The following is a 25,696-nucleotide window of genomic DNA, read 5'->3' as shown; positions in this document are numbered from 1 at the left end:
TTTTTGAAATTAGTAACTTGAAATTTCACAATGGCTTTCATCATCTAAATAATTCAATAACAAAGCTTGATAATAACTCCGGGATCCTGATGATACAAAATCAAACTGCATAATCTTTCCTGGGAGTGGGGATAGACATTAGGTTGAAGATACAGTTGGACCCTTGAACAATATGGCAGTTGGGAGTACCAATCACCCCTTATGGCTGAAAATGTGTGTGTAACTTTTGACTCCCCCAAAACATGACCACTAACAGCCTATTATTGGCCAGAATCCTTACCAATAACAAAAATAAGTCAATTAACACATATTTTGTATCTTATATGTATTATATTCTGTATTCTTATATTAAAGTAAGCTAGAAAAAAAGTGTTATTAAGAAAATCATAACGAAGAGAAAATGCAGTACTGTATTTGGAAAAAATCTGTATATTAGTAGACCCAGGGAGTTCAAACCCATGTTGTTCATGAGTTAACTGTACATTTCATGCTAATGCTTTTGGCAGTCTAGATTTATTTTCTTTTCATTGTATTTAAGTCTTCCTACTTCTGATATGGCCCATGATGTCTTCCTGTGATGGGTCATGCTACATATCTTCCCCAGGTAATGTGAGGTTCCCATGGGAGAACATAAACTCTCCTTCGAATGAACCTCACGGTGCCTATAGACCTCTTCCCTTTCATCGCTATTCTCAGCAGACAAAACTTATGTCTCTCTCTAGTTGACATCACAAATGCTACAAATATTAGGATCCTGAGAATTGTTTTTCTGGGACATGGACACATCTCCGGGGACTGCATGAGTAATAGAAAGGAAATAACAGGAAACACTAATTTTCCACCTAATTTGGGATCTTGCCTCAGGCTGGGTAAGTCCAGATGGTCAGTGATGAGCAGGACCAGAGGGCTGGTTAGACATACAATACCAGGGACAGAGGCAGATAACCCTGTCAGTTTTTATTTTCTTAAGGATTTTATTTTTAGGCAATCTCTACACCCAACATGGGGCTCACACTCATAACCCTGTGATCAAGAGTCCCACACTCCACCAACTGAGCCGGCCAGACACCTCACCATCTAAGTTTTATCCAGACCTCTACAGCTTTACCTGTTACCATTCTTCTAGAAGAACAACATGAGCTAACAGGCTAAGTCATTTTACTTGAAACCAAATACCTTCCTACTTAAAAATTTAAAAATAAGATTAAGTGAACTAACATAAGTGAAATCACTTTGAAATTACAAAGTTTCATTTAATGGTTCCTCTTAAGACATTCAGACATCATTTCTATTATAGTATTTCGTCGTGTTGCCATTTAGCAAGGATGAACTATGTATGATTAATATAAGATTCTCAACATCTGAGGTTTATCTCTAGTAAGATGTGTTTTTAACAATTTTTTCTTAAATGTTTTTTCCCTTAGCATGTTTTCCATTTACAATGTGAATTTCTTTTAAACTACTATTCCCACATTATCATACTCAAAATCCTAGTATAAATGAAGTAGTTTTTAACAAAAGGTAAGCTAACGTCATGTCAAGATAAAACGATTTTTTAAAATAGAAACTTAGGCTTCGGACACAGCAAACGTTGAAAAAAAAAATCAGTATCTGCTTTTTCAGATCAGTGTGGTATTTTCAACACTGGCTGTTGCAGTCACAGTTAGGAGCCTAGGGGTTCAGTGATGTTTCTTTCACTGATAAGCTCATTCATTTTAGATTTCAATTTCACCTCTCTGGGCTTCATCTTCTTCATCTGTAAAATGAGGGCTAAAAGAATTTGACTAGGTAAGCTGGAAGGTTCCACTCAACTCTATAAATTAGAAAATAATTGAAGGTAAAAATTAGAAATGATTTTAAGTGAAACATGAGACCTTAATTTCTGTAAAGTTAATTCATGAGATGTTTCAGGCTGCCACTGAGATTCCTTATTCTAAAAAATAATAAAGTGTTCAATTCAGAATACTTCTTGCGGATTTCAAAAGAAGTTTAACCTGAATTCCTCAGAGGCAGATTTAAAAAACCAACCACACACCTATTTTGAACAGGAATCATCTCTTCATTAATATTCCCAAAAGACAGGATATACAAGAAGCCAGTTACGTTTATATTTTTCCCAGGAATGCTCATTTTAGACAATCTGTTCAAGTTTGGATCAATAAGCTCTAACCGGCTTTGATGACAGAGAGAAGTCAAATCCAGCTTCTCCCCCCGCCCCCACCCCAATCCCCCCATGGTACCAGCAGGTGAAGGAAGACCCCCCTCCCCCCGCACAATCTTTTAGTTAACAGAGAGAAACACAGACACCAAACCTTAAAGCATGTAATTGACTGCTATTAACTTTTCCTAATTTTGAATTCACTTCTGATACTTTTTAATGTATCAGTCCAGTGTTTTTATATGAAAGCTTTCAATCTGAGTTTTAAAAAATGATTTAAAAAGACAAGTGAATTATAAAAGAACGACTGAAAAAAAGAGTAGAAACCATAAAGAGAAACGACTCTCAAAGCTTTAAACAGGCAAAAATATACTTAAAGAGCTTAATTTATATGAATCGATGCTCTTCTAAACCAAGCAAGCCCTTCCTACTGTTTCAGTAGGAAGCAGCCCCGGCAGGGGGTGAGGGAGGGAGCGTCTAGGATGTGGAACACACAGCATGCAGTTACACAGAGACACCGGCAACATTGCTCACCGTATTTTCCTGCCTTTGTCGTAACTGTAAAGCCAAGTCACCCAGCATTTGACTGAGAGTTGCCCGCACAGCCGTGTTTATACTACGCTGGTGACAGCTACATATGTATGTTTCAATGCATACCTGGTAAAGAAATAAGATAGCAACACACACGCTCTGTAGATAACAGTTCATTACCAACATGCTTTGGAATTAACCGGAGAAGCTATTAAATCCTCCTCAAATAGAAAGTCAGCCTGATTTAGGACTAATTATCCATGAGTGCTATAAATATTTACAATCCCGGAAAATCTGTTTTTAAGCCTATAGGAAAACTAACATTTTCCTAAATATTACCACTCTTAGAAGCTTATTATTCTGAGCATCACAGGAAGATGCAAATTAGTGAGTTTTAGATATGCCAAATAATGCTATCTAGAGCAAACTCAGGTGGCTGGAAATTAATCAGGAAAAGCTCCTTCCATGGCAAAACAGGAACGGAATGTATTAGCTTCTGAGTTATGAAGGGTGGGAAACGGGTTAGTGAATCCCTTTCTCCTGCACTGTAAACACGCTCGATCTTGGATTCACTCTCTAGCTGTGTCCTTCTGCAAACTTGGTAAAGGTGGACCATCGGCTACGTGACTGGGCAGCATGGCTTGGGGTGAAGGTGTCTCGTAATTACTAAGCTGCATCTGAATTGGGAAAGCTGTGGATGAACTTCACAAACCTGTGAAAAGTCACAGGTTTCTCTCCCCTGGGTGAACCCTGTCATTGCTCACAGCCTCTGAGGGACATTTCCTAGCTCTGTTCATAGGGTTTTTACAGAAATTCTGGTTCTGACATAGTTGCAACATGGGAGCTCCTAAGCCAACGTGACTGCACCCATCAAGGTGGCTCTCATCTTCTTGCTCCAAGGCTGACATTTGAGAGCACAGACTAGTCTCTGGACTGCTCCAAGGACTCCTGTGAGACGGAAATGCCGGCCAGTGTCCTGCTTCTACTCCCTGTCCTGTATCTGCGAAGCAGATTGGGTTGTGCGAGTCTGAATGTCTAGTTGGACCTGAGAAGATTCCCTGGTGGCTGCAGCTTGGAGGAATCCCAATTTGAAAAAACAATATCCCTCATGTGATGATGATGATGTTTCATGTCATGACTTTTCAGATTTTACTCCCTGTAATTCTTCCGGAAGCTATAGGAATGGGTGTCACAATAAATACATGCTTTTAATTTATCCACTTTTTTCTCTATTTAAGGTATGTCATCCTTTTCAGTCTACTAAGTTTAGACCCACAAAAAGACAAAGAAGGGATTTAACGTACCTAAATTATTTTTCTACGAATAGCTCCAAGATTACCTACAATGAAAATAAAGTGTTCTCACCTAAATGGCAAATTTAATTCGATGGATGATAAGCGAGATGGGAGAGAGACTAAGTGTTAACTTTTGTTGCCTCTATTGCTTAAGCTGGAGCTTTCTTCCGGGTGTCACTGTCATAACCTTTTGGGTAAAATTAATGATGTAAAAGTAAATACTTTCTAACAATTTATCTCTCATGAAATGCTTGATAGTCCAGTGAGCATTTAAAATTCATAAATTTATAAAAAAATAAAACTCATATATTTATTTGGAATTTGGGTCAGATTAATTCATTTTTAGCTAAAAAACAAAAGCAGATTCCAAAATATTTATTTTTCAAATTACCATTGAAGGGCATGTCAATGTTAAATTCATTTTCTCAAATGATCATGGATCATAATGTACTTGAAGGCACAAGTTATACATACTTAGAAAAAAAATGGGTCTTAATCTCAGGGGGCTTTTACGTTGCATGTGATGAAAAGACACATAACCCTTGCAAATCCATCCAAGCGGGTGGTGTTTCACTTCGACGAACCAAATTCTCTGTGGCGTAAGTAGGCACAGCAGTACAAGTCATGCCTCAGAATTTAAGTTTTCTTTAAATCCTACATTCTCCCCAGAAATCTTTATAGCTGTAGATCTTTAAGATCTCTGAGCTCTGACACACATTTAAGGGGAATTTTGAAGTTGTGGAAACAGTACAGATAAAAGAGTAGCTATTTTAAGAGCTGACCTCCTGCTCAAGAGAAGCACGATTCTTTTTAATACCGAGAGCCTTACCCCCCATGCGACCTCCCTGCAAAAATTGTATCAGTCACTTTAGACGCATGAAGGAAAGCACAAGTGAGGAATGGGGTTTATGTAACATAAACAGTACAGGATATGGACAAGAACCTCCTAGAAACCAAATGCGTTTGAGTTTTAGTGTCTCCACCATTTCTCGTGTTTTATAGTTGCTACTATCAGGGGTACAATACTGGGAATGACTCATTGCATGTTTACTCTGCTTTGAGACGTATTAATCCAAGAAGCTCGTTCTGCTAAAGTTGGAGGTATAAATACTTTGATAAAAGAGTATCCTTTTAAATATAGCAAGACCATGTACCTGATAATATCACTACCTTTAAGTCCACAGAAAGAAATGCTCTATCAGCTATCTTGACATCTTCAGAAAAGCTTCTCTCGCTTGCTTCGTGATAATAATACATTGGTAAACCAGTAAGGTTCTTCAAACTAGGGTTTCCATGATAAACCTGACCACTATATTCAAGGCCAATGATTTGTCACTTTGTGCATGTTTTTCTGCTCTACCTTGAGGTTGTGCTAAAATGAGCACATTGAATCAGAGAAGTTAAGAGAATACCAAGTCCAAAGGCAGGCTGAGTTTCCGGGAAAGGACTCATCAATTTCTTCTTGTAGTATCTCCAATATCATTTCTACCTCCCCCCTGCCCTTTGCTTTCATAGTGCAGAACTGACATTCAAAAAGGCCCAGTCCTGTATCTCTGCCAGAGGCTCAAAGGGCCAAGTCAAATACCTTGTGAAAAGCCACAGGCCCCTGCTCGCCAGGGAACGCACGAAGACACAGGGCAGTGAGGAGTTTCGTAATGCACATTTTGACCATTTCATGCATTTGTGGACATCCAGCTTTATGGCATGCTAAACACAACTGAGAGCAAAACCACAAAGAGTTAATGAAGCAAAACAGACCCCACAGGCAGAAGGGAAAAAGAACAAGAGGACGCAAGTCTGCAAGCCATACATAAGCAATAGAAGTTTTATGCCATCAAGTAAGCGGACTGATAAATAACAGTACTAGGTTAAACCCGGGGTAGTATCACTATTACGAAGTACGAAGCAGCACAGTAGAATGTGGTAGACATTCAACACCGGCCAAAGTGATAACAAATTTTAAAGAAGCTGCCACAGGAGACATTTGTTTAGCTTTGCAAAATACATGTGATATGATCTTTGGGTCCTATCTGAATGGAGTTCGTGGCACAGCTTTGTTAAAACAGTGCTTGCTACTGAGTAGCAAGTTCCATAAACAGAAGAGCTAGTGTGTTTTCAACTGGAAAATTTTTGTGGAGACGGAAAATAATTTATGGCGATAAGAAACACCAAGATCAAAAGATTAAGCTACAAGAAAGCAGAAGAAATGTCTTTTTGTATGGACTATGAAAGCTTATTGGTCACATTCAAAGTCTAAACTCTACATTGAATCATCATGACAACTCAGTGGCCAACCCGTTTCCAGGTCAACAGCTGTAACAGGTGGGTATGTGACAGAAGTCGCTTCATCATATGGTTCCTGCTGATGCAAACACACACACACACATGCACACGCACACTCACAAAGTGAACTAAGATTATTTTATGATTCCTAAGAAATGTGTGTGTCAGTAAGTCCGATCGTCATGTTGGGTATGGAAATTTCCTTTTGGAAAAGCATACGCAGACAACTCTGATTGTGACTTCCCTCTTCGCCTCCATATTCTTCTTGGCTTAAGCTGGCATATAAAAACAGCTTAAGACATCCCAGACCTTTAATTCGTGCACCATGATCTATAGGTCTACTGAACTCTAGCCTCTGGCCTGTGAACCCATCCAAAATGAAGTACAGAGGACGTCTGCAGTGTTCTGTGTGGCTTCTAACTCCAAGTTTTTTCAAGAGCTATGTAAGTCCGAGGTTACAGGCAAGTGTGGAAATGTGTTGCAAGAAGACTAGTTTGCTCAAATCCCATCTGGCAACAAATAGCCAAAGAACAGACACCTCAAAGGAGTCAAATCAGAGTCAGTAAAGAGACGGGCCCACAAGGAAGAAAAGGGTTTCCAGAAGGAAAAGTGGAGACGTTCCTTAGAACAGGATTTCCTTCCTTCAGTGGCCTCAGCCACCCTGAGACAATGGTCTGGGCTCCCTTGACTGGTTTTCTTGCCAGGAGGTGGGGTTACTTCTCCCAGTTTTAGAGAGAACATGACAGATAAGATGCTTCCAAGATAAACTGACCAGATCGCCTGTGTACTTTTCTCCTGGATTATACCTGCAGACTAATCTGGTCCTTAATTGTAGAATATTTTATTTGCTGTAGATCTCACAAATAATGCTACCACATTAGGCTTAAAAAGAAAAAAGTATCACTGAACATATCAGGAGTTATAAGTCAGCCTGTTCTAAAAAAAAAAAAAAATATTTTAATGACAACTAGTAGCATTAAATCGGAATCTTTGGTAACAGGTCTTCAGTCTCAATGTTTTTAAACTCCCCGGGGTAAGAAGTGGCAATAAACTAAACTATAAACATATAAACATCAGATCCTCAAATGCTAACATAATGTTCAGAAAAGATAAATTGAGTATCAATACATAAAGATACCCAAGAAATGGCATATGCCTAACAGTCACTTGAATCTGTGGTCACACACACAAAAAGTAAAATTCATCAATACTTTTGCTTCACATATGAAAACACCATACCGCCATTTTCTAACAAAGCGCCTTCGTAAAGATCCAAGGTGGGTAAGACTCCTAAAAATTTCAGTTGGCTGCCGACATGATAATGGCAAGATTCTACTAACATTTTCTAAGACTGACAGTAGTGATGAAGCAATATAACATAGTGGTTAAACAGCCCATATTTGAAATATAAAAAGTCTGAATTGGAATGTCTCGCTGTAGAAACTTGGGCAAGCAAATGACCCTCACTTTTCTTGGGATTCTTTATCTATCTTGGTTGTGGCAAAGATTAGAGGGGAATGTACAAAAAAACCATTTTATTGACACGCCCTAGGGACTCAACAGCTAGTAGCTAGGGTTGTTAGATGTTCTGATTAACCAGTGTTTTGCAGTTGAGGGATAGATGGATAGATGGAGTGAAAGAGAAAGTTCCCTGGAACTAAGAATCTTAAAGAAAAGAAACAATGGTCTTTGAGACAGACTTTGCTTGAACTTGACAGGATCAAAAACTGGAAGTTTTCCCGTGAGTCAGTAATCAAACCAGCAAATACACACTTATAAACAAGGCTTTCTCACCTTGAAAAATCCCACAGAGGAGCCTTTAGCATGCCTGAGAATATTCTCCGAATCTTTCTAATGGAAGAACACTAACCATTTTCAAATTCGCTCCCCAGAGCTCCTGGCTATGGTTCCTCTTCTTCCTTTACCCAAAGACCTTGGCAATTTTTACTCCCACAGCTTTTTCCAATATTAAGGTAACTACCCTTGGAAAACTCGACCTATCTGCTAATTTGGGCCTCATACTAAAAGAAATCTTGGTCTAGCTTTCAACCAATGAAGAGAAGGACTATGTATCCATAGGGAGTTCTATTTCTGATTGTATAAGAAATTGATCAGAAAATACATGTTGCATTTTTCATAATTACCCATTTTTAGATTTGACGATATTTCTTCTTCCTCCTGTATCATGGAAAACCATGTTCTGAAAAGCTTTCATTGTTATAGTTTAATGAAGCAAGTTAAAGTTAGACATACAAAGGAAGGCTGCCCTCTTATTTACATTTTAAGTGCTTAATAATCCTTTGATAGTTTCAACAGTGCCTTGGGGAAATGGCCTCGTTTTTCATACTGAACTACACACCTCCATTTCCTGACCAACAGGTTTCAGGGTAAACACTGTTCTTGAGTAAAAGTCAATGTACGTCAGAGTAAGAAAGAAGAGCATGTCTGGATTCTTTCTCAACATTTCCACAGGAGTTGTAAATGGTTGGTTTGAAGGTGTTTTCATAAAGTGCTTTCCTAGCTGTATCAAAAGTGACAACAGGAGAAAAATTTTTTCATTCAATTAAAGACTTATCTTTATGAAAAATTCAGAGACCACTAAGAAGGCTTCCAGCAGCTAAGTGGTAGTTTTAGGCTGAAATGTCCTGCTTACTTGCTTGTTTTGTTTCTTTTTTTGAAGGAGGGAGGGTGCAAGTGAGTGAGGGGGCAGAAAGAGAGAGAATCCCATAAGGTGCACAGTTAGAGAGAGAGAGAGAGAGAGAGAGAGAGAGCGCGCGCGCGCTCACCCAGCGGGGCTCAAACTCACAAACTGTGAGATCATGACCTGAGCCAAAGTCAGATGCCTAACCAACTGAGCCACCCAGGTGTCCCTGTCCTGCTTTCAAAACAGAGATGCAGATTATTAAAGGCTCAATGAACAAGTACAAAGCACCTTGAGAGCCTACAGAATCACCATTTGAATAAGTCTACTGAATACTATTAATTTTTTGTGGCAATATAACTTTCTTACATAGTTAATTCTTTTTGATGATGAAAAAGCATTTCTTTTTTTTTTTTTTTTTGAGGCAGTTTTTTTTTTTTTTTTTTTTTTTCAAGCAAAGGTATGCACATAGTTAGAAAAAACTCATATGGTACAGAAAGGTCAAGCAACCGCTCCCATCCCTATCTGGTGACCCTTCCCAGTCTGCCGGTTCTGTCGGGGTTTATGCCTCACTTCCTAGCACAGTTCTTTTTTTTTTTTTTTTTTTTTGAAAAAGCATTTCTTAAGTGATTTCTTTTTTTTTTTTTTTTTTTTAATTTTTTTTTTTTTCAACGTTTATTTATTTTTGGGACAGAGAGAGACAGACCATGAACGGGGGAGGGGCAGAGAGAGAGGGAGACACAGAATCGGAAACAGGCTCCAGGCTCTGAGCCATCAGCCCAGAGCCTGACGCGGGGCTCGAACTCACGGACCGCGAGATCGTGACCTGGCTGAAGTCGGACGCTCAACCGACTGCGCCACCCAGGTGCCCCTTAAGTGATTTCTATAGTGAAAACCGAAAGGCCGTGAGCTGTTGTTACGGCAAATTTGAGGAAATACAAAGTCTGGTGAGAAAAACGTTTATCTCTCTCTTGTGCAGCTAAATTAAACAATGATTTCAGATGACTGTACTATTATTCTTTCTTAAATTAGCCTTTGTATTATTTGCCTAATAATCTAATATTTGTCACTACCGATCCATATGCTTATATTTATAAATTGTTGCTATGCTCTTCATATAAATAGGTGTGCTCATCCTGTGCCAAATTACGTAAGTATGGGTGGGGGTGGGGGCATGCCCCTCCTTTCAAAGGCTGACAGTGGGCCTTAAGGTGAAAACACAAGGGGACAGCTCTGTAGCAGATTAAACTGTTAAAGCCTAAGAAATATATTTGATATTTATCAAGCACTGACAGATGGGAAGGGAAAAGTGGAGGTGATCTGGTGGGCGAGAATGGAAGATAAAGGGACAGGAGAATCAAAGTTGGTACTTACCGAGGGCATGCTGCTGCTGGTGGGATTCCATACATGGGGGCCGGGGCAGGGGGGTTTGAATGGCCACGCAGAGGTAAGGCAGCTCTCCCTGGGTTTTAAGCCGTTTAAAATGAGAGTATACTGACATTTACGTGGGGCACTGCTTCTCAAACGTGAATATGCACGTGGACCCCAAGAGGGCTCTAATTAGAAAACAGATTCTTATTCACGGGTCTGGGGTGGGGCCTGAGGTTCGGCATTTCTAGCAGGTTCCCAGGCGCTGCTGATGCCTCTGGTCAGCACACCTCGCTCTGAGGTTTTAGAGGACAACAGCTCATGTCATCACGGCTTTACAGAAAAGCTTGGTGGGAGGGGCACCTGGGTGGCTCAGTCGGTTAAGCGTCTGACTTCCGTCATGATCGCACGGTTTGCGAGTTCGAGCCCTGTGTCGGGCTCTGTGCTGACAGCTCAGAGCCTGGAGCCTGCTTCTGATTCTGTGTCTCCCTCTCTCTCTGCCCCTCCCCGACTCATGCTCTGTCTCTCTCTGTCTCGGAAATAAATAAACATTAAAAAATTAAAAAAAAAAAAAAAAGAAAAAAAAAAAGAAAAGCTCGGTAGGAGACAAGAGGGGCCATCGTGGCGGTTGCTCTCTACTTGACTTCTACAGCACAATCACTGGGGAGCTGTTACAGAATGTGTATGCTCAGGTCTGCCCAAGACCAAAACACTCAATGTCTGGGACAGCCCTAGCCATCATTTTTTTTTTTTTTTTTAAGGTTTCATCATTTTATTTATTTTTGAGAGACAGAGCCTCAGCAGGGCAGGGGCAGAGAGAGAGACACTGAATCCGAAGTAGGCTCCGGGCTCCGAGCTGTCCTCACAGAGCCCAACACGGGGCTCAAACCCACAAACTGTGAGATCATGGCCTGAGTCGGACACTTAACCTTCTGAGCCACCGAGGCGCCCCTAGGCATCTTATTTTTGCTAACACTTCCCAGGTGATTCTAACGGGCAGCCTTTTGATGAGAATCACCAACATAAAAGCAAGTCCTCCAAAGCTTTGTGACTGTAAGTGTCCCATATGTGACGGTTAGTTTGGGGAGTGTAAAGAGGAAAAGCCAAAATGTACTTAAGCAACTACTGAAAATGGCTGACCTTCTAATAGCAACCTTTTGTAAGCCTGTCCCTCGTTCTGATCTTTGATCACTGGTAGCAGTCAAATGGTGCATACTACTCTTTTCATCAAAAGACACATTTTGAAGACAAAAGGCAAGATTAGTTTAACTCCAACACTGTGTCTGCACGGTATTCATGCCTGAGCCTAGCTTGGGATGAAGCGGGGGTAGCCTCGTTGAGCGTTCCTCCCTTCACAGAGGACAGCAGCAGGGCCTCTGTGAGGTGGGCCTTCCACAGCCAAGATGGCAGTCGTGCGTGCTACACAGTGTGAGGGGAAGAAGCGCCGTCATTCTGCCTGGTCTCGCGTCCTGGTTCCACCCCTTCCTAGCGGTCTGACTTTTGGGAAGTTGGAGAACCTCTATGTGCCCGTGTCCTTATCTGTCAAAAATGGACAACGATATTCCCTGCTTCACGGTACTGTTGTGTGGATTATAGGATTTGCTATAGAGAAAGCTCTTAAAACAGAGTCTGGCACAGAGTAAGCACTGAGTAAATATTTGGGACAGCTAGATGACGTGGTCTTTGAGTTTACAAACTTGTCTCTTGCCCTAGAAGGTGCCATGATAGGTTTTCATGCGTCCGCAGAGTGACCAGTTGTGAGAAAGAATGGCCACAGATGAGTCCAGAACTAGAACTTAGGCTGGTGGAACTACGTTGAGTTGGAGCCAGGCCTCGTGGATACACGTCCGCTATTCTCCGCATGGGCTGCACTCTCCAGAGTGTGTCTATTGTTGGCTTTTCGATTGGCGCAGCCGGGCAGAGTGCAGCTCGGGCCCTAGATCTGTGATGCTCATTCATGCTCGGGGGTCACCCTGCCTCTCTCAGCGGACTGGCTTGTCCTTCCCAAGGACTGGCCACACAGAAGAGTGGATTCCCACTCTCTGGAAACTGATGTCTATGTCAGGTCTATACTAGCAATTCTGCACGCTACCATTTATCAAAAGCGCTTCGAGATGGTGACTCTCGTGGCTGTTACAAAGCAGCCTCCATACCCCTGCTATGCCGGAGGACGTTCCAACGTGTCCAGTCCCCAGCGCAGAGTGGCAGATCTAGTGAGGCACTGGCAGGGTCAACCATGTCCTGCTGGGAACGGGGCGGTGGAAGAATCCGCTTGTGGGTCTGCGGGAGAGGCGGGACCTAAAATGTCATCTGGGGGCCTGAACACCGTGAGGGAAGGCACCCGCCGCCAAATTCAGAATGGAAAGTTTATTTTTAAGATCTCCACCAAGTCCTTCCTTCAAAGGAATGTAGTCTCAAGCCTTGATCGTGAGCTATAAAGTCCGAGCCAGCGTGGGAAGTGACACGCTTTTCTGTGATGGGCTGAAGCCTACTTTGCTACCCTCACGCTGCTGTTGTGCCAGGTGGGGGACTCTCCCCCAGCAACGGGATCGCAGAGGACATGGAAGAGGAAAGTAAACTAGTTACTGTTGTCACAGGAGGCTGGCCCGATCGATGCTCCATCCTTTCAGGGTCCTGGCTGGGCCAGCAGGATTCAGCGGCACTTGGCCATCATCATCAACCTGCAGCTCCCTAAGGGCCACGGCATGTCCTGTGTGGCTGGACCTGCACAAACAGCTTCTTACGTGGATTCTATCTTCCTTGCCTAAAGGGCACACCCACACCACGAGGCAGGTATTGCCGTGTGCACTGCCTTCACAGGGAACAAACACCGGGTCCAGGGAGGTAGCCAAGGCAACGCGGCAGGTGGGTGGGAGGTGGGAGAGCCGGGATTGACATCCGAACACTGCTACTCCAGAGCTCGGCTTCTTGCCACTGAGCTGGAATGCCTTTATCTTTATATTGCTTTTGGGCTGAGATTTTTTTTTTTTTTTTAAGCAAAGAGTTTTGTTTTTCCCGTATAGGTTTTGGTAGAGACCACTGTGTTTTGACCTGTTATTCCATTTGGAAAGGCCTGCTGAATCTTTACACTGGTTTCTAGATGCCCTCAGCATAAACACCCTTAACCTGGCTGGTTCATGGCCGTGTGTGTCCACTGTTCAGGAATGACATCTTGAATCTTTCAGATTCCCGTTCACAAACTGGTTCCCGCGAGGAATGATAAAGGCAGCCTACTCGCCTTCTTGCGAGCAGCTTGGGGACCCCTGATAGCCCCTCTCCCCTCTTGAGGGTCCTGCAACAACCTGTGCCCCCTCCCCAAGCTCCATCAGCAGGACAAGCTGTTTCTCCCTTCTTGCCCTTCGCATGGCAAAGGGCTAACTAACACAGGGCTCTTACATGCTGGTACTATTTCTTGCTCTAATCAGAAACTGTCATTTTATTTTTTAAGTATATTTATTTATTTTGAGAGAGAGAACGAGACACACACACACACACACACACACACACACGTGCATGAGTTGGGGAAAAGCAGAGAGACAGAGACAGAGGGAGAGAGATGGAGAGAGAGGGAGAGAGAGAGACAGACTCCCAAGCTCTGTCTGCCCAGAGCCCAATGTGGGGCTTGAACTCATGAACTGTGAGAGGGAAGGTGGGAGAGAGAGAGAGAGAGAGAGAGAGAGAGATTGATTCTGCACTGTCTGCACAGAGCCTGATGTGGGGCTCAAACTTGAACTGAGATCATGACTCAGTTTCGACTGAGCCGAAATCAAGACTCAGACGCTTAACCAACTGGGCCACCCAGGCACCCCAGCATTTGTCAGCTTAAAAGGGAACCTACATGGGGTACTTAAAATAGATTCATACAAACAAAGGGTAGGTTGGTAATTTCTAGGGGCTGTGGGGAGGGGAGAATGGGTAGTTCATTGGGTATAAAGTTTCAGTTACACAAGACGATGAGTAAGTTCTAGACATCTGCTGAGCAACATAGAGCCTGTAGTTAACATTACCACATCAGACACTTAGAAATTTGTTAAGGTAGATTTCATCTTAACTGTTCTTACCACATGCGCAACGAAAAAATGAACTTGAAAATAATAAGAACACTCACAGGTGTCCCTTAAAAATCAACTGAAAAAAACGACTGATATTCTATTTCTTTACTTACATAGAGTAAAACATATAAATATGTTAAAGAGAAGTGTTCTATCTATATAAATATATACATTTGGGAATTTATATTGTAGTGCAAGGTCAGCTAATTGCTTCTTTTTCTTTTGATAGACACATAAAAATGTTCAGTGTGCTCAAAAATAATTTTCTCCTTTCACTCTTTAATACCACACAGTACCATAAAAAGCACATGTATAGGCCAATATAAATAATACTCGTGATAATGGTAACTATGTGAGTTGATGGATATTTTATGCAGTTGCATTGTGGTACGTTCTTTCACAATGTATATGTCTATCAAAACAGTGAGTTGTAGACTTAAAATATGTCGAATTTTTGTTTGCCTATTACCTCAATAATGAGAAAAAGAAAAAAGAAGTCATGCCCAAAGTGCTCAATATCAACTTGGTATCCTCAAGAAATGGTAATCATTACAGTAAAAAACAAAACAAAACAAAACAAAAAACAAAAAAAAAACCACCCACTGATAGTTAAGCTTTTTCTTCAAAATTTCAGAATTCAGAATATCATTGCCTCTTTGAGGTCTGCACGTGTACGCTTGTCAAAACACATGAATCCTGAAGATACTCGTTTCAAGAAATGGTAGGAAAAGTAGTCTAAGTGTATTAAAGTTATAGCTTTGGAATGCTGACGTTTCCAAAAGCCAAAGGCATATGCCAGGCATTCAAGAAGCCAAGATTTCTGTTGGACATGCTCTTGGAAGTGCTGGAAGGTACAAAGGACTCAGTCTGCAACACAGATGGAAAAGAGAAGGCTTTCCAATGATAGTCACAGAATGCGTTCATCGGGGCTTGGGGGATGGGGATGGAATTTCATCGGTAAACATGTCTCTCACTTTTGTACCTGGTTTCTCAAAAACCATTTTTTAAAATCAATTGCTTCTCAATTACCCTTACGAAAAACAGACTGGGAAGGCAGTGCTAGGTGTGATACCCGGGTGTGGCAGTGGTGGGAGAACCAGTACTGTTATTTCCATTTTAAAGCCTCCAGTTAAGCAAACCAAAGCATGCAGAGCACGACAATCGAGCATGATGGCGCCCACAGCCCGCTTCCTATAGATCAATTCCTTAGTGGAAATTCCCCCATGGTAATGATCAGAAAAGGGCTCCCCCCACTGCCGGGCCGCAGCTCCAGCCCGTGCTTAAGCAGGCTGGGAGGTAAGGCAGCTGTGCGCATGCACCAACCGAGCAGAGCAGCCGGTGGGGGCTGGGAGAAATGGGGCACTCACCTCTGCGATCTTCAGCACTGCGCTCCCATTCAGGTCAAAGGTAGGGGTGTAGGTTATGCAGAGTAAAACCTTGAGCAACCGGGAGGTGGAGGAGGAAGGGAGAGAGAAGGGGTTAATTTCAGAAATAAACAGAAATACGGTTTCACATATCATTTGTGCGGCCCCGCTGTTTTACGATTCCTTTGTTCTTTGCTTTATCTAATGTTTCTTCCCGGGGCCACCTCACTGCTCCCTAATTAGTGGCCACACGTTGCCTAATAAGACAGAGACTAAATACCGTAAAAAGCAAACGCAGAGACCCTGTCCTCCCAGGGAAGGGCCACTGCAAGACTGGCCAGCAACCACATTCCTCAGCAACTCTAGGAAGTCCGTCCAATAAGAGCAGACTCAGTGCTAGGCACGGTGTGCAAATTATCTAGGTTGATACTTTTGAAAAAGATATTTATTTATTTTGAGTGAGTGAGAGAGAGAGAGAGAGAGAGAGAGAGAGAGAGAACAAGCAGGGGAGGGGCAGAGAGAGAGAGAGAGAGAGAGAGGGAGAGAAAGAATCGCAAGCAGACTCCATGCTCAGCCCGATGAGGGGCTAGATCTCATGACCAAGAGATCATGACCCGAGCTGAAATCAAGAGTCGGATGCTCAACTGACTAAGCCACCCAGGCACCAACTGCCTTTTTTTTTTTTTTAAAGTTTGTTTTGAGAGAGAGAGAGAGAGAGAGAGAGAGAGAGAGAGAGAGAGAAAGAGAATGTATGTGTGTGTGTGCACGTGCCCATGAGCGGGTATGCAGAAAAGAGAGAGGGAGACAGAGAATCCTAGGCAGGCAAGCAGGCTCCGCACTGTTAGCATGGAGCCCGATGTGGGGCTTGAACTCATGAACCATGAGACCATGACCTGAGACGAAATCAAGAGCTTAACCACTGAGCCACCCAAGCACCCCTAGGTTGATACTTTTAATAAGTGTGATGACTACTGTCCTTGTTGCCCTGATAAGGAAACTGATGCTCAGAAAGATTAAATAAGCCGCCCAAGACCATACAAGTAACAAACTGTACAGTTGAGATTTGAACCCAAGTAATCTGACTCCATGCCCTGAACCACCATGTAATCTGTCTGGTCCTCTTCCTAGACCCAGGCCTCATTGTAACTTTTCTGTTCCTGTCCCCTTCCCAAATCCACAAAGGATTAGAAATTCTTTACCAGGCACTTTCCTCTTCCCTGTAACTTCCCCCCAGATGCTGCCCAGAGTTTACCTATTTATTAGTCTCAGGTTCCCCTTATTCTACAAGATATATAGACAGTGAATCGCTGCCGTTTGCAAGATCTTCAACGACCATTAAAAATTTCACTTTCTACTTGAAGAGCTGCCAGATAACAGATTGATAAAAGCCTGTGCCATTTGAAAAATCATTTCTAACTTTATAGATAAGAGTAGATAAGAGGCCAGACTCTCCCTGTCCTTTGGCTTCTGACGCTGTGACTTTTCTCGCTGATAGCCTGAGGGACAACAGTGCTGGTATCCGCTCCTTAATCTTGAACCCAACACCCGTGTTCTGTGCCCTGCCTGCAGCTTGGCCCTGTCAGTGGGGATTGCCTGAGGATGTTTCTCATCGGGTTCTGCACAATTCATGAAAGAAGGCTGAAGCCTAGCAAATTTACCTAGTGCAGGATATGCCCCTAATCAGCACCCCAAAAAAGTGCAATTGCCAGATGGGATAAGGAATCCCTCCTAATCCCTCGGTCTTCGTTACTGGCCCATCCACCCTAGGAACAGCTGCTCCTTCAAAGAAAGCAAATATGTATGCGATTAAAGAAGGAAGAGGGGATTTTCGCCCATTTTCGTTACCAGATTAGATAAGTTCATTGTGGATCGGTTCCTTAGTCTTTTGATCCTTAAGGTGCCTGCCACTCAAGAGTCAACTCCAGATAAAAATCGTCCCATGCCAGGCAGGCTGACAGAGAGAGACTGTGGGAGCAGCTGCCCTCAGGCCTACTGGGAAAAGGCCTTCTTCTGTCCAATGACTATCTTTGGGGGTTGGGGGTTGGTAGACAAGTAGTGAAAGCTAAGGACAGCAGTGTCACCACGACGTAAATTGGCCCGGGGTGGGGCAGGGGCTGGGGGGGGGGGAGAGGCCACGTCTTCTAATGCCTCTGTACTTGGTGGTACCCTTGCCCGAAACCCTCCCACTCTTGCTCCTCATATGGCTTATTTGACTGGTTTCTTTCAGGTTTCCACTTAAATGTAAATCCCTCAGAGAGACATGTAGCCTCCTCGGACCACCCTCTCTAAAATGGCTGGTCACATCTTGTTTCAGGACTTTAGAGCATATACCAGTCTCATGAACAACTGGCTTGTTTACTTATTTATAATCTTTCCATTAGATTATAACATTCGTTGGACTTCTGAAAGGCCCTCAAGGCTTTCTCATAGGGTGCTTTCTTACTTTGAGTTTTTGCTATCTCACAGTTTCCTTTCTTTGGTTCCCTCCATTCCCCCACCTCCCCCCCACCCCCTGCCGTGATTCATGGCAGGTGGGTGGGAGGTTATGAGAGGCTGGCTGGTGGCGGTGGTGGTCTGTGGAGATAGGAGAGGACTTGTCCATCTGGGCTCTTGGATTTTTAAGTATTTACAATAAAGACTGGTGACTGGCAATACTTTACAATATGGATATAATAATGGCATATGCTTGTCTAAACTGGTTAATTATTAATGTTACTTGTGAGACCGGTGATCGACTTTCTGCCTTGCATTACTTACTCTGTGCTTTCATACAAGGTACACAAGAGTAGATGTGCAATAGTCTGAGGGAAGTTCAGGATCCCCGTACCCAGCAAATGCTGACAGAGTTCAAAAGGTCTTTGAAAAAAAGGCTCTGGGGGCGCCTGGGTGGCTCAGTCGGTTAAGCGGCCGACTTCGGCTCAGGTCACGATCTCGCGGTCCGTGAGTTCGAGCCCCGCGTCGGGATCTGGGCTGATGGCTCAGAGCCTGGAGCCTGTTTCAGATTCTGTGTCTCCCTCTCTGACCCTCCCCCGTTCATGTTCTGTCTCTCTCTGTCTCAAAAATAAATAAACGTTAAAAAAAAAAATTCTTAAAATAAAAAAATAAAAAAAGGCTCTGGCAATTAATATCCAAAGACCCGCTGAGCTGACTGCAAAAACTAAAAGCAACCAAAAATAACGAAACGGACGTGAAGCGCATTAACGAAGCCAGCTCCTCGAGCTCACGCACGGTTTGTTGTGTTGGGAGCACAGCAGGTTTTAATGACAGGGAGGGCAGTGCTCGTGGCCCCTGTGACTCGCACAATATAGACAGAGGGCATGGGGTCTAGCGAGGATGATGTGGTAGACAGAAATGACGTACCAAAACCATCAGTGGAGAAATGGTTGGTGTGCCCAATGCCTAGCCACATTAATTCACTGGATCAAAACACAGATTGGGTGTAGGAAATTTAGGGGGCGGCAAAGAAATGTAAAGCACGATGAGAGGGCAGAAAGCTCAGATTCACATTCTGAGCACACTGGCCCTCCGGGAAAACAAGAGCAACTAAACACTGAGGGCAATTCCATTAAAAATACATCCCTCACGGGGTCATTAAAGTATATTGACCACATCATCACTGAACAGCAGGAACTTGAGTGATCGGCAGCATGTTGCAATCCAGCTTGCTTGCACAGCCTCCATAAATGAGCTACGAGGATAGGAAAACAGGCACAAAGTGTTCCATGAAATGGGAAAAATCACTGCAAAGGCTAATAAAAATTCCAATCATTAAAAAACAATAATCGAATAGCTACTATGTGCAAAAAAAGCAACCCCTCGATTTAAAAATGTGTATACAAACTCTGGATAAAAAAAGATTGGGCCAGAAAGGAGAAAGTGAAGCTGATTTATTGTTAAGAACTGGGCGTAAGTGACAAGAAGCGGGGAAACGTGGTCACCTTGGGAACAGAGGGGGACAGATGTGGACAAATAATGATGACGAGCATAAGGTCAGAGGTATGTTCTTCTGATCATGAATACCCTGGATTAACCCTCTCCCAAGGGCTTCTCATGGCCACGATTGGGGTCTCTCCATCAGCAGACCTGGCCCTGGACCATATCACGACACGGCAGGTGCTGTGATAATCAGAGCTAAAACACAGTGTTTTAGTAACACGACTGTGGCATTTGATTCAGTGCCTAACTGCTGTGTGACTACATTCTCTATCCCCTTATCTGTAAAATCCACCCCCCCCCCCACCTCGCAAGGATATTTAAGGAACGAATACATTACATGATGGGGTAAAACAATAGTGCACATGATGCATCTATGTCCAGGGCTGTCTTCTCACAGAGGTGAAACAAGTCTCCATTTGATGTAACTCATCGTGGCCATTCTAACAAACGATTGGGTGCATTTTAAGTTAAAAAAATCAATCATGTTCAAAAACATAAATCTTTTGGAGTTTGCATTCTACTAATTTTTTAGAGTAGTTTTTTTTTTTTTTTTTTTAGTTTATTTACTTATTTTGAGAGAGTGCGCACCTGTGCGTGTGCAAGCAGGAGAGGAGCAGAGAAGAAAGAGAGAGAGAGAGAGAGAGAGAGAGACCCAAGCAGGCTCCAAGCTGTCAGTGCGGGGCCTTAGGCAGGGCTCAAACTCACAAACCTTGAGATCATGACCTGAGTCAAAATCAAGAGTCAGGCACTTAACTGACTGAGCCACCCAGGCGCCCCTGCATTCTGCTATTTATCACTGCCCCAGATTCCTACTACCCAAAGTCCTTGTCATTCTGATGTGGCTTCCCTTTCTCCCTCCTTTACGGGCTCCCTTCAAGTCAGTTCAAGTCATTATTCACTAAGAGTCTAACTGCTGTGGAGTCACAAATATAAAAAGCAAGCACAGTCTTCGACATCAAGAAAGCTCATCTACTGGAGAAACTAACGCCTGCATACTGTCCTTCAGGGCTGGCTGCGGTAAATGCTGCTTCCGTTTTGGAGGCGAGAAGACATCGTAACTCGGAGAAGAGAGACTTTGAGGAGGAGAGTACACATGGGCAGAGCACCGATGCAGGACAGAACAGGGAGGGAAAGACGTATCGAGCCAAGGAAATGCCGCGAGTAAAGGCACGGACATGCGACGGTAGAGGCCAGAGATGGTGCTGGAGCCATAGGCTGGGACCTTGTTGCGTGTCAATTTACGTGCCCAAGGTTAAGCATTTTGCGCATATTGTTTCAGGGCTGACCAGTCCAACGAATCCCAAATAAAAGCAGAGGTGCTGAGCCAAACTATAAACCGGAGTGATAAAAGGAGACGCTTAACGAGATGGAGATAAGGTTGAAGACAGAGCCTCGTCATTCCAGTAACAATGAAGCGACTGGGGTGCATTTGGCAAAGGGATGCGAGAAATTCCCACAGTAAAAGGCAACAGTCACCCACATGTGAAACCTGAGGATCATCCTACCCCTGCTCTCCCCACCTACCATCTAGTCAATCTGACCGGTATCTCTCCTGTCTCCCCTGTTCTTGTATTTTTTTTTTACAAAGCTTTATATTTAGGTATTAATATAGTAGCCTATTACAGAGAACATATTAAAATACCAGAAAAATGATAATACTTTGTTCAAAATGCACAATACCAGATATCACTATTACAGACGTGATGATCCCAGAATGGGCAGGAAATGCAAACAGCATTTGTACGGAGCAGCTTAGACATACTACTTAAATCTGTGTGCCCTCTCGATGCCTCATTAGATCGATAAGCTCCTTAGTAGTAAGATCGGATTTTTTGAAGCCCACCACGTTTATGGTACCTCGCTGGGCCCTGGGAACTAGTCCGTCCTGACCCATGCTCAGTCCCTCACACTGTCCTCGTGAGTGATCAACCTCACAGAGTTTCAGTGAGCCTGTGCACCTACGTGCCTGGTCATTATTGTAAAACGTGCAGGTAACACGCTAAGACAGCCCAGTTGTACAGAAGAAAACTATCCTGGGAATTCAAGTGTTGGAATCAGGTGGTGTGACTGGCTAGAGGCAGATTTTGCAACCACACAAAGTAGTCACACTGGAGTTTCCCATGACTTGGTTAGAGCAATCAGAATTCAGTAAGCCTGCTTTCGGGGTGGCCAGCCGCCTGGCAGGACCTCACTCTGGACAGGGAGAAAATCATCTCCACTAACCAGAGGGCATCTCCCAAGAGACTTATGGAAGGAGCGCCCTTTCTGAGATCTGCCATGCTTTGCTGAGAACCCGCCTTTTGTACTCAACGTCGTAAATGGTAAGTTGCCTAAAATTTAGGACTCAAAGATCTCACTTCTGCCAAGGCTTCACATGAGTCCTCCACAGGACCGTTTCTGCGATTACAGGAGTGAAGAAGTGATTCTTGAACTTAGTGGGTAGCAACTACATGTCTGCTTTGCATCGAACCGCGTGCTGTGTTACTTAGGCTCCCGTTCATGTATTTAACAAATATTTATTGGTGTGTTACTAGGGATCTGATGTAGTGCAGGTGTTGGGCATACGGTTCTGAACCAAAAAGATACCATGACCCCTGATCTCGCAGGGCTAACAACACCTGGTGTTGAAGACCGTCATAAAGTAAGGAATTGCAGTAAGTTGTGATGGGCACGGGGACTGGGAAAATACACTGAGTTCTGGGAAAGCCTCTCCGGGTCTAACACATAGCACACTAGTTGTAATGCTGTTTTCATCTTTTTGTGGATCTTTAAATTTAACATTTTGGAACACAATCAATAAATTAAACCAAGGGAAGGAGACACGGGTTCCATCAAGAAGTGAGCTGATTTGGGGGAGTCCAGGCACATCGAGGGCATGGGGGCATATTGAACGAACAAGGAATTCTTCTTTTCCTCTTTCTAAAACTATTAAAATTGTCTTATTTACATTGAGGGGCATCTTGAGGTGACTGTAGTTTCATTTTTCCAAGTACCAGATGTTATTTATAAATCAAAGCAAACAAAATCTACGAGAGCTCAAAAAAGTAACTAAAAACTTGAGCACAGCCCACAGAAGGCCTTGCCTTCCCCGGTGCATGGAGAGGAGCAGGACTCTCTTCAAATTCTTTTTTTTTTTTTTTTTTTTTAAATTTTTTTTTCAACGTTTATTTATTTTTGGGACAGAGAGAGACAGAGCATGAACGGGGGAGGAGCAGAGAGAGAGGGAGACACAGAATCGGAAACAGGCTCCAGGCTCTGAGCCATCAGCCCAGAGCCCGACGCGGGGCTCGAACTCACGGACCGCGAGATCGTGACCTGGCTGAAGTCGGACGCTTAACCGACTGCGCCACCCAGGCGCCCCAGGACTCTCTTCAAATTCTTAATGCCAAGTGCATTTCCAACCCCAGCTCTGGTTCTGGCTGAAAATCTAGCTTTGTTACTTAATGCACATTTCCTTCTGGCCTTTCATGTATCTTGGCATGAAATTTCGGAAAATTAAAAATAATTGCATAATTTCTTCTTTTCAGAAACATTCCAGTTCTTTTTTTACTCTGTCAAGTATGGCAAGAACGAGGACAGAAAATTCCGTGTTGGGCACGGAGATTCTGAGCCACCAAACGCCTTTCCCTCGGGTGCAGGGCCTGTCCCACTTCTGCACGTTCAGACTTATGCAGTGGGAACTGCTGAAGGTACCTTGGCCGTGAGATAGAAACAGATTCTTTCCCTCAGGGTCTGCACACGAACAACAAAGCAGACTCAGCCTCCTGAAGACAGCAGAACGGCGGAACGTGTATCTTCAGAGTGGGGCTGGGGGCGGTCACAAAGTACATACGGAATGTCAGGGGACATTTTCTTAACATATAAATTTAAAATGGGGCTACCCACAAGAAGCATTTTTTTTTCTTACTTTGATTAAAGTTTCTCAACCTCAATATTGTGGACATTCAGGTCAAATAATTCTTGCTGTGGGGGACTGTCCTGTGTATTGCAAAATGTTTACCAACATTCCTGGCCTTCGCCCTCCAGAGGACAGTGGCATTCCCCGTTGTGACAACAAGAAATGTCTTCAGACATTGCCAAAGGTCCTCTGGGGGATAAAATGGCCCCCAGTTGAGAACCACTGTTTGGGATCACTTACACCCCATGTGCCTTGTGAATAGAGCTAAGAACCCCTACAACATTGCTCTGCTTCCAAAGGCCTTGGAGCCAGAATCCAGGACTTTCAAAGGCGATCTGGGATGACCCATTGATCCTTCACCATGCTTCAGAGATCCTGGACTGAAGGCAACAAGAGGTAGTTGAGTTATTGCCCCGAGGCATGAAACTTTCCCCCTTAGGACTTAAGTTGACTTAGGCTGAGGTGACAGGTAATTTGAGAAATCACTTTCTGGCTCAACTTGCCCACATTCTGGCAAATGGCTATTCTGAGAGATTATTTTTTTAAGTCCATAGAATATGTTGCTAGAGTTCTTGAGTACTCAGTTTGGAAAACACTTCTAATGACTCACTGGCATACGGTCATGTCTCAGGTTCTTTTCTGGCCTTGACTTGTTGCCACCAGTAGTAAGTCTGATATTCACTGATATTCATCAATACACCCTTAGCACCTAATTCTAGGAAGTACTGTACCAGTAATATCTGTAGAAAAATATGTACATAGAAATTATAACGAACTTGGCTAATTCACTTGAACAAATAAATAAACCGTTCTTATTCTTCCCTCCAAACTCTCTCCCTTGGCAAATTCTCCTAACTCTTCCCTCTAGAGTTAGGAGAGCCTCACAAATCTATCACTAGAGCCAATATCGCTTCCAAGTTTCAGTCCCTAATTTCGACTTCTAAACATCATCAACAAATATACGCAATTCCATGAAAACCATGTTAACCTCATTAACTCTCTAATATGATAAACAGCTAACACTTCCCCCGCCTCTAAAATTCTAATTATGCAACCATTAAAATTATACTTGAAAGAATAAATACAACCATGTGGGAATGTTTATAATCTAATGCAAAAAGAAATAAAATCCTATATACACAATGAATATAACTGTGAACATATAAATAGATATGATTAGAAAGAAACATACAAAACTCAGTCATGTTTATGGGATTTACAACAAACTATTTTCTATTGTGGAAAGACTGTAGTGGGATATTACTTGTATTTCTTTAAATTGTCCTTTTAAAATATTTACAATTCTTGGGGCGCCTGGGTGGCTCAATCGGTTAAGCGTCCGGCTTCAGCTCAGGGCATGATCTTACGGTCCATGAGTTCGAGCCCTGCGTTGGGCTCTGTGCTGACAGCTCAGAGCCTGGAGCCTGCTTTGGATTCTGTGTCTCCCTCTCTCTCTGCCCCTCCCCCGCTCATGCTCTGTCTCTCTCTCTGTCTCTGTCTCTCTCTCTCTCTCTCTCAAAAATAAATAAACATTAAAAAAAATTTACAATTCTTTAATATCTGACAATGTGAAGTCACTGTCCCTCTCCTAAACTGGCCCCTTAAAACCCATCATTCAGTCAGAAACGCTGGCTCCTAGACCTGTAATCATCTTGGATCTTTCCTTCCCCACCTACTTACCACCTACAACACTGCCAGTGACCACCGCTCCTGATTCTCTCTCTGCAGATCAGCTCGGTGCATCTGGGGTGCGCCTTTCTGCACTTAGTTGCATTGGACCCTTCCTGCCGCCACCAATCTGATTCAAGTCCTCAGGACCTCTTGCTTAGGCTCTTCCAATAAATCGTTTCACCAGTGCCTCTGATTTGGTTCTGCTGATTCCAGACCATCCTGCAAAACCCCGCCCCACTTTAACGTCTAATACCCAGCTCTGGAATTGTCCCTTTTCTGCTTGGTCTGACCAGGCTCTAGAGAACCTCTCTCAACCAGGCTCATCGCTCACTAGCCTTCACTAATCCCACTTTCCACTCCATGCTTTCCCTTCTGCAGGGCTTTTCTTCTCTACCAAGAATGCCCTCCCTCCTTATAGAATTATCTGAGTTCCATACACCTTTCAACGTCCAACTCAAGTACCATCCCCTCCTTGAAATGCTGATCTACCCAGCCCAAC

General features: G+C 43.3%; 1 protein-coding gene across 6 annotated transcripts in view; it reads right to left on the bottom strand.

Annotated features, from left to right (window-relative positions):
- The window catches only part of ARFGEF3 (ARFGEF family member 3), a 184,220-nt gene that overhangs the window by 100,464 nt on the left and 58,060 nt on the right, over positions 1–25,696 (bottom strand). For 4 of the 6 annotated variants that reach the window (XM_045499782.1, XM_045499784.1, XM_045499785.1 and 1 more), the window contains 2 exons: positions 15,696–15,764; positions 2,693–2,815 (listed from right to left, as the gene is read on the bottom strand). In XM_045499782.1, the coding sequence (XP_045355738.1) occupies positions 2,693–2,815; positions 15,696–15,764 (192 nt within the window). The remainder of the gene's footprint in view (positions 1–2,692; positions 2,816–15,695; positions 15,765–25,696) is intronic. The other 2 variants (XM_045499783.1, XM_045499786.1) reach the window with 1 other exon arrangement.

The sequence above is a fragment of the Leopardus geoffroyi genome, chromosome B2 (assembly GCF_018350155.1).
Source record: "Leopardus geoffroyi isolate Oge1 chromosome B2, O.geoffroyi_Oge1_pat1.0, whole genome shotgun sequence".
NCBI classification, from domain to species: domain Eukaryota; kingdom Metazoa; phylum Chordata; class Mammalia; order Carnivora; family Felidae; genus Leopardus; species Leopardus geoffroyi.
The sequence above is the reverse complement of the archived record's forward strand: the minus strand, read 5'-3'. Positions and strand labels throughout refer to the sequence as shown.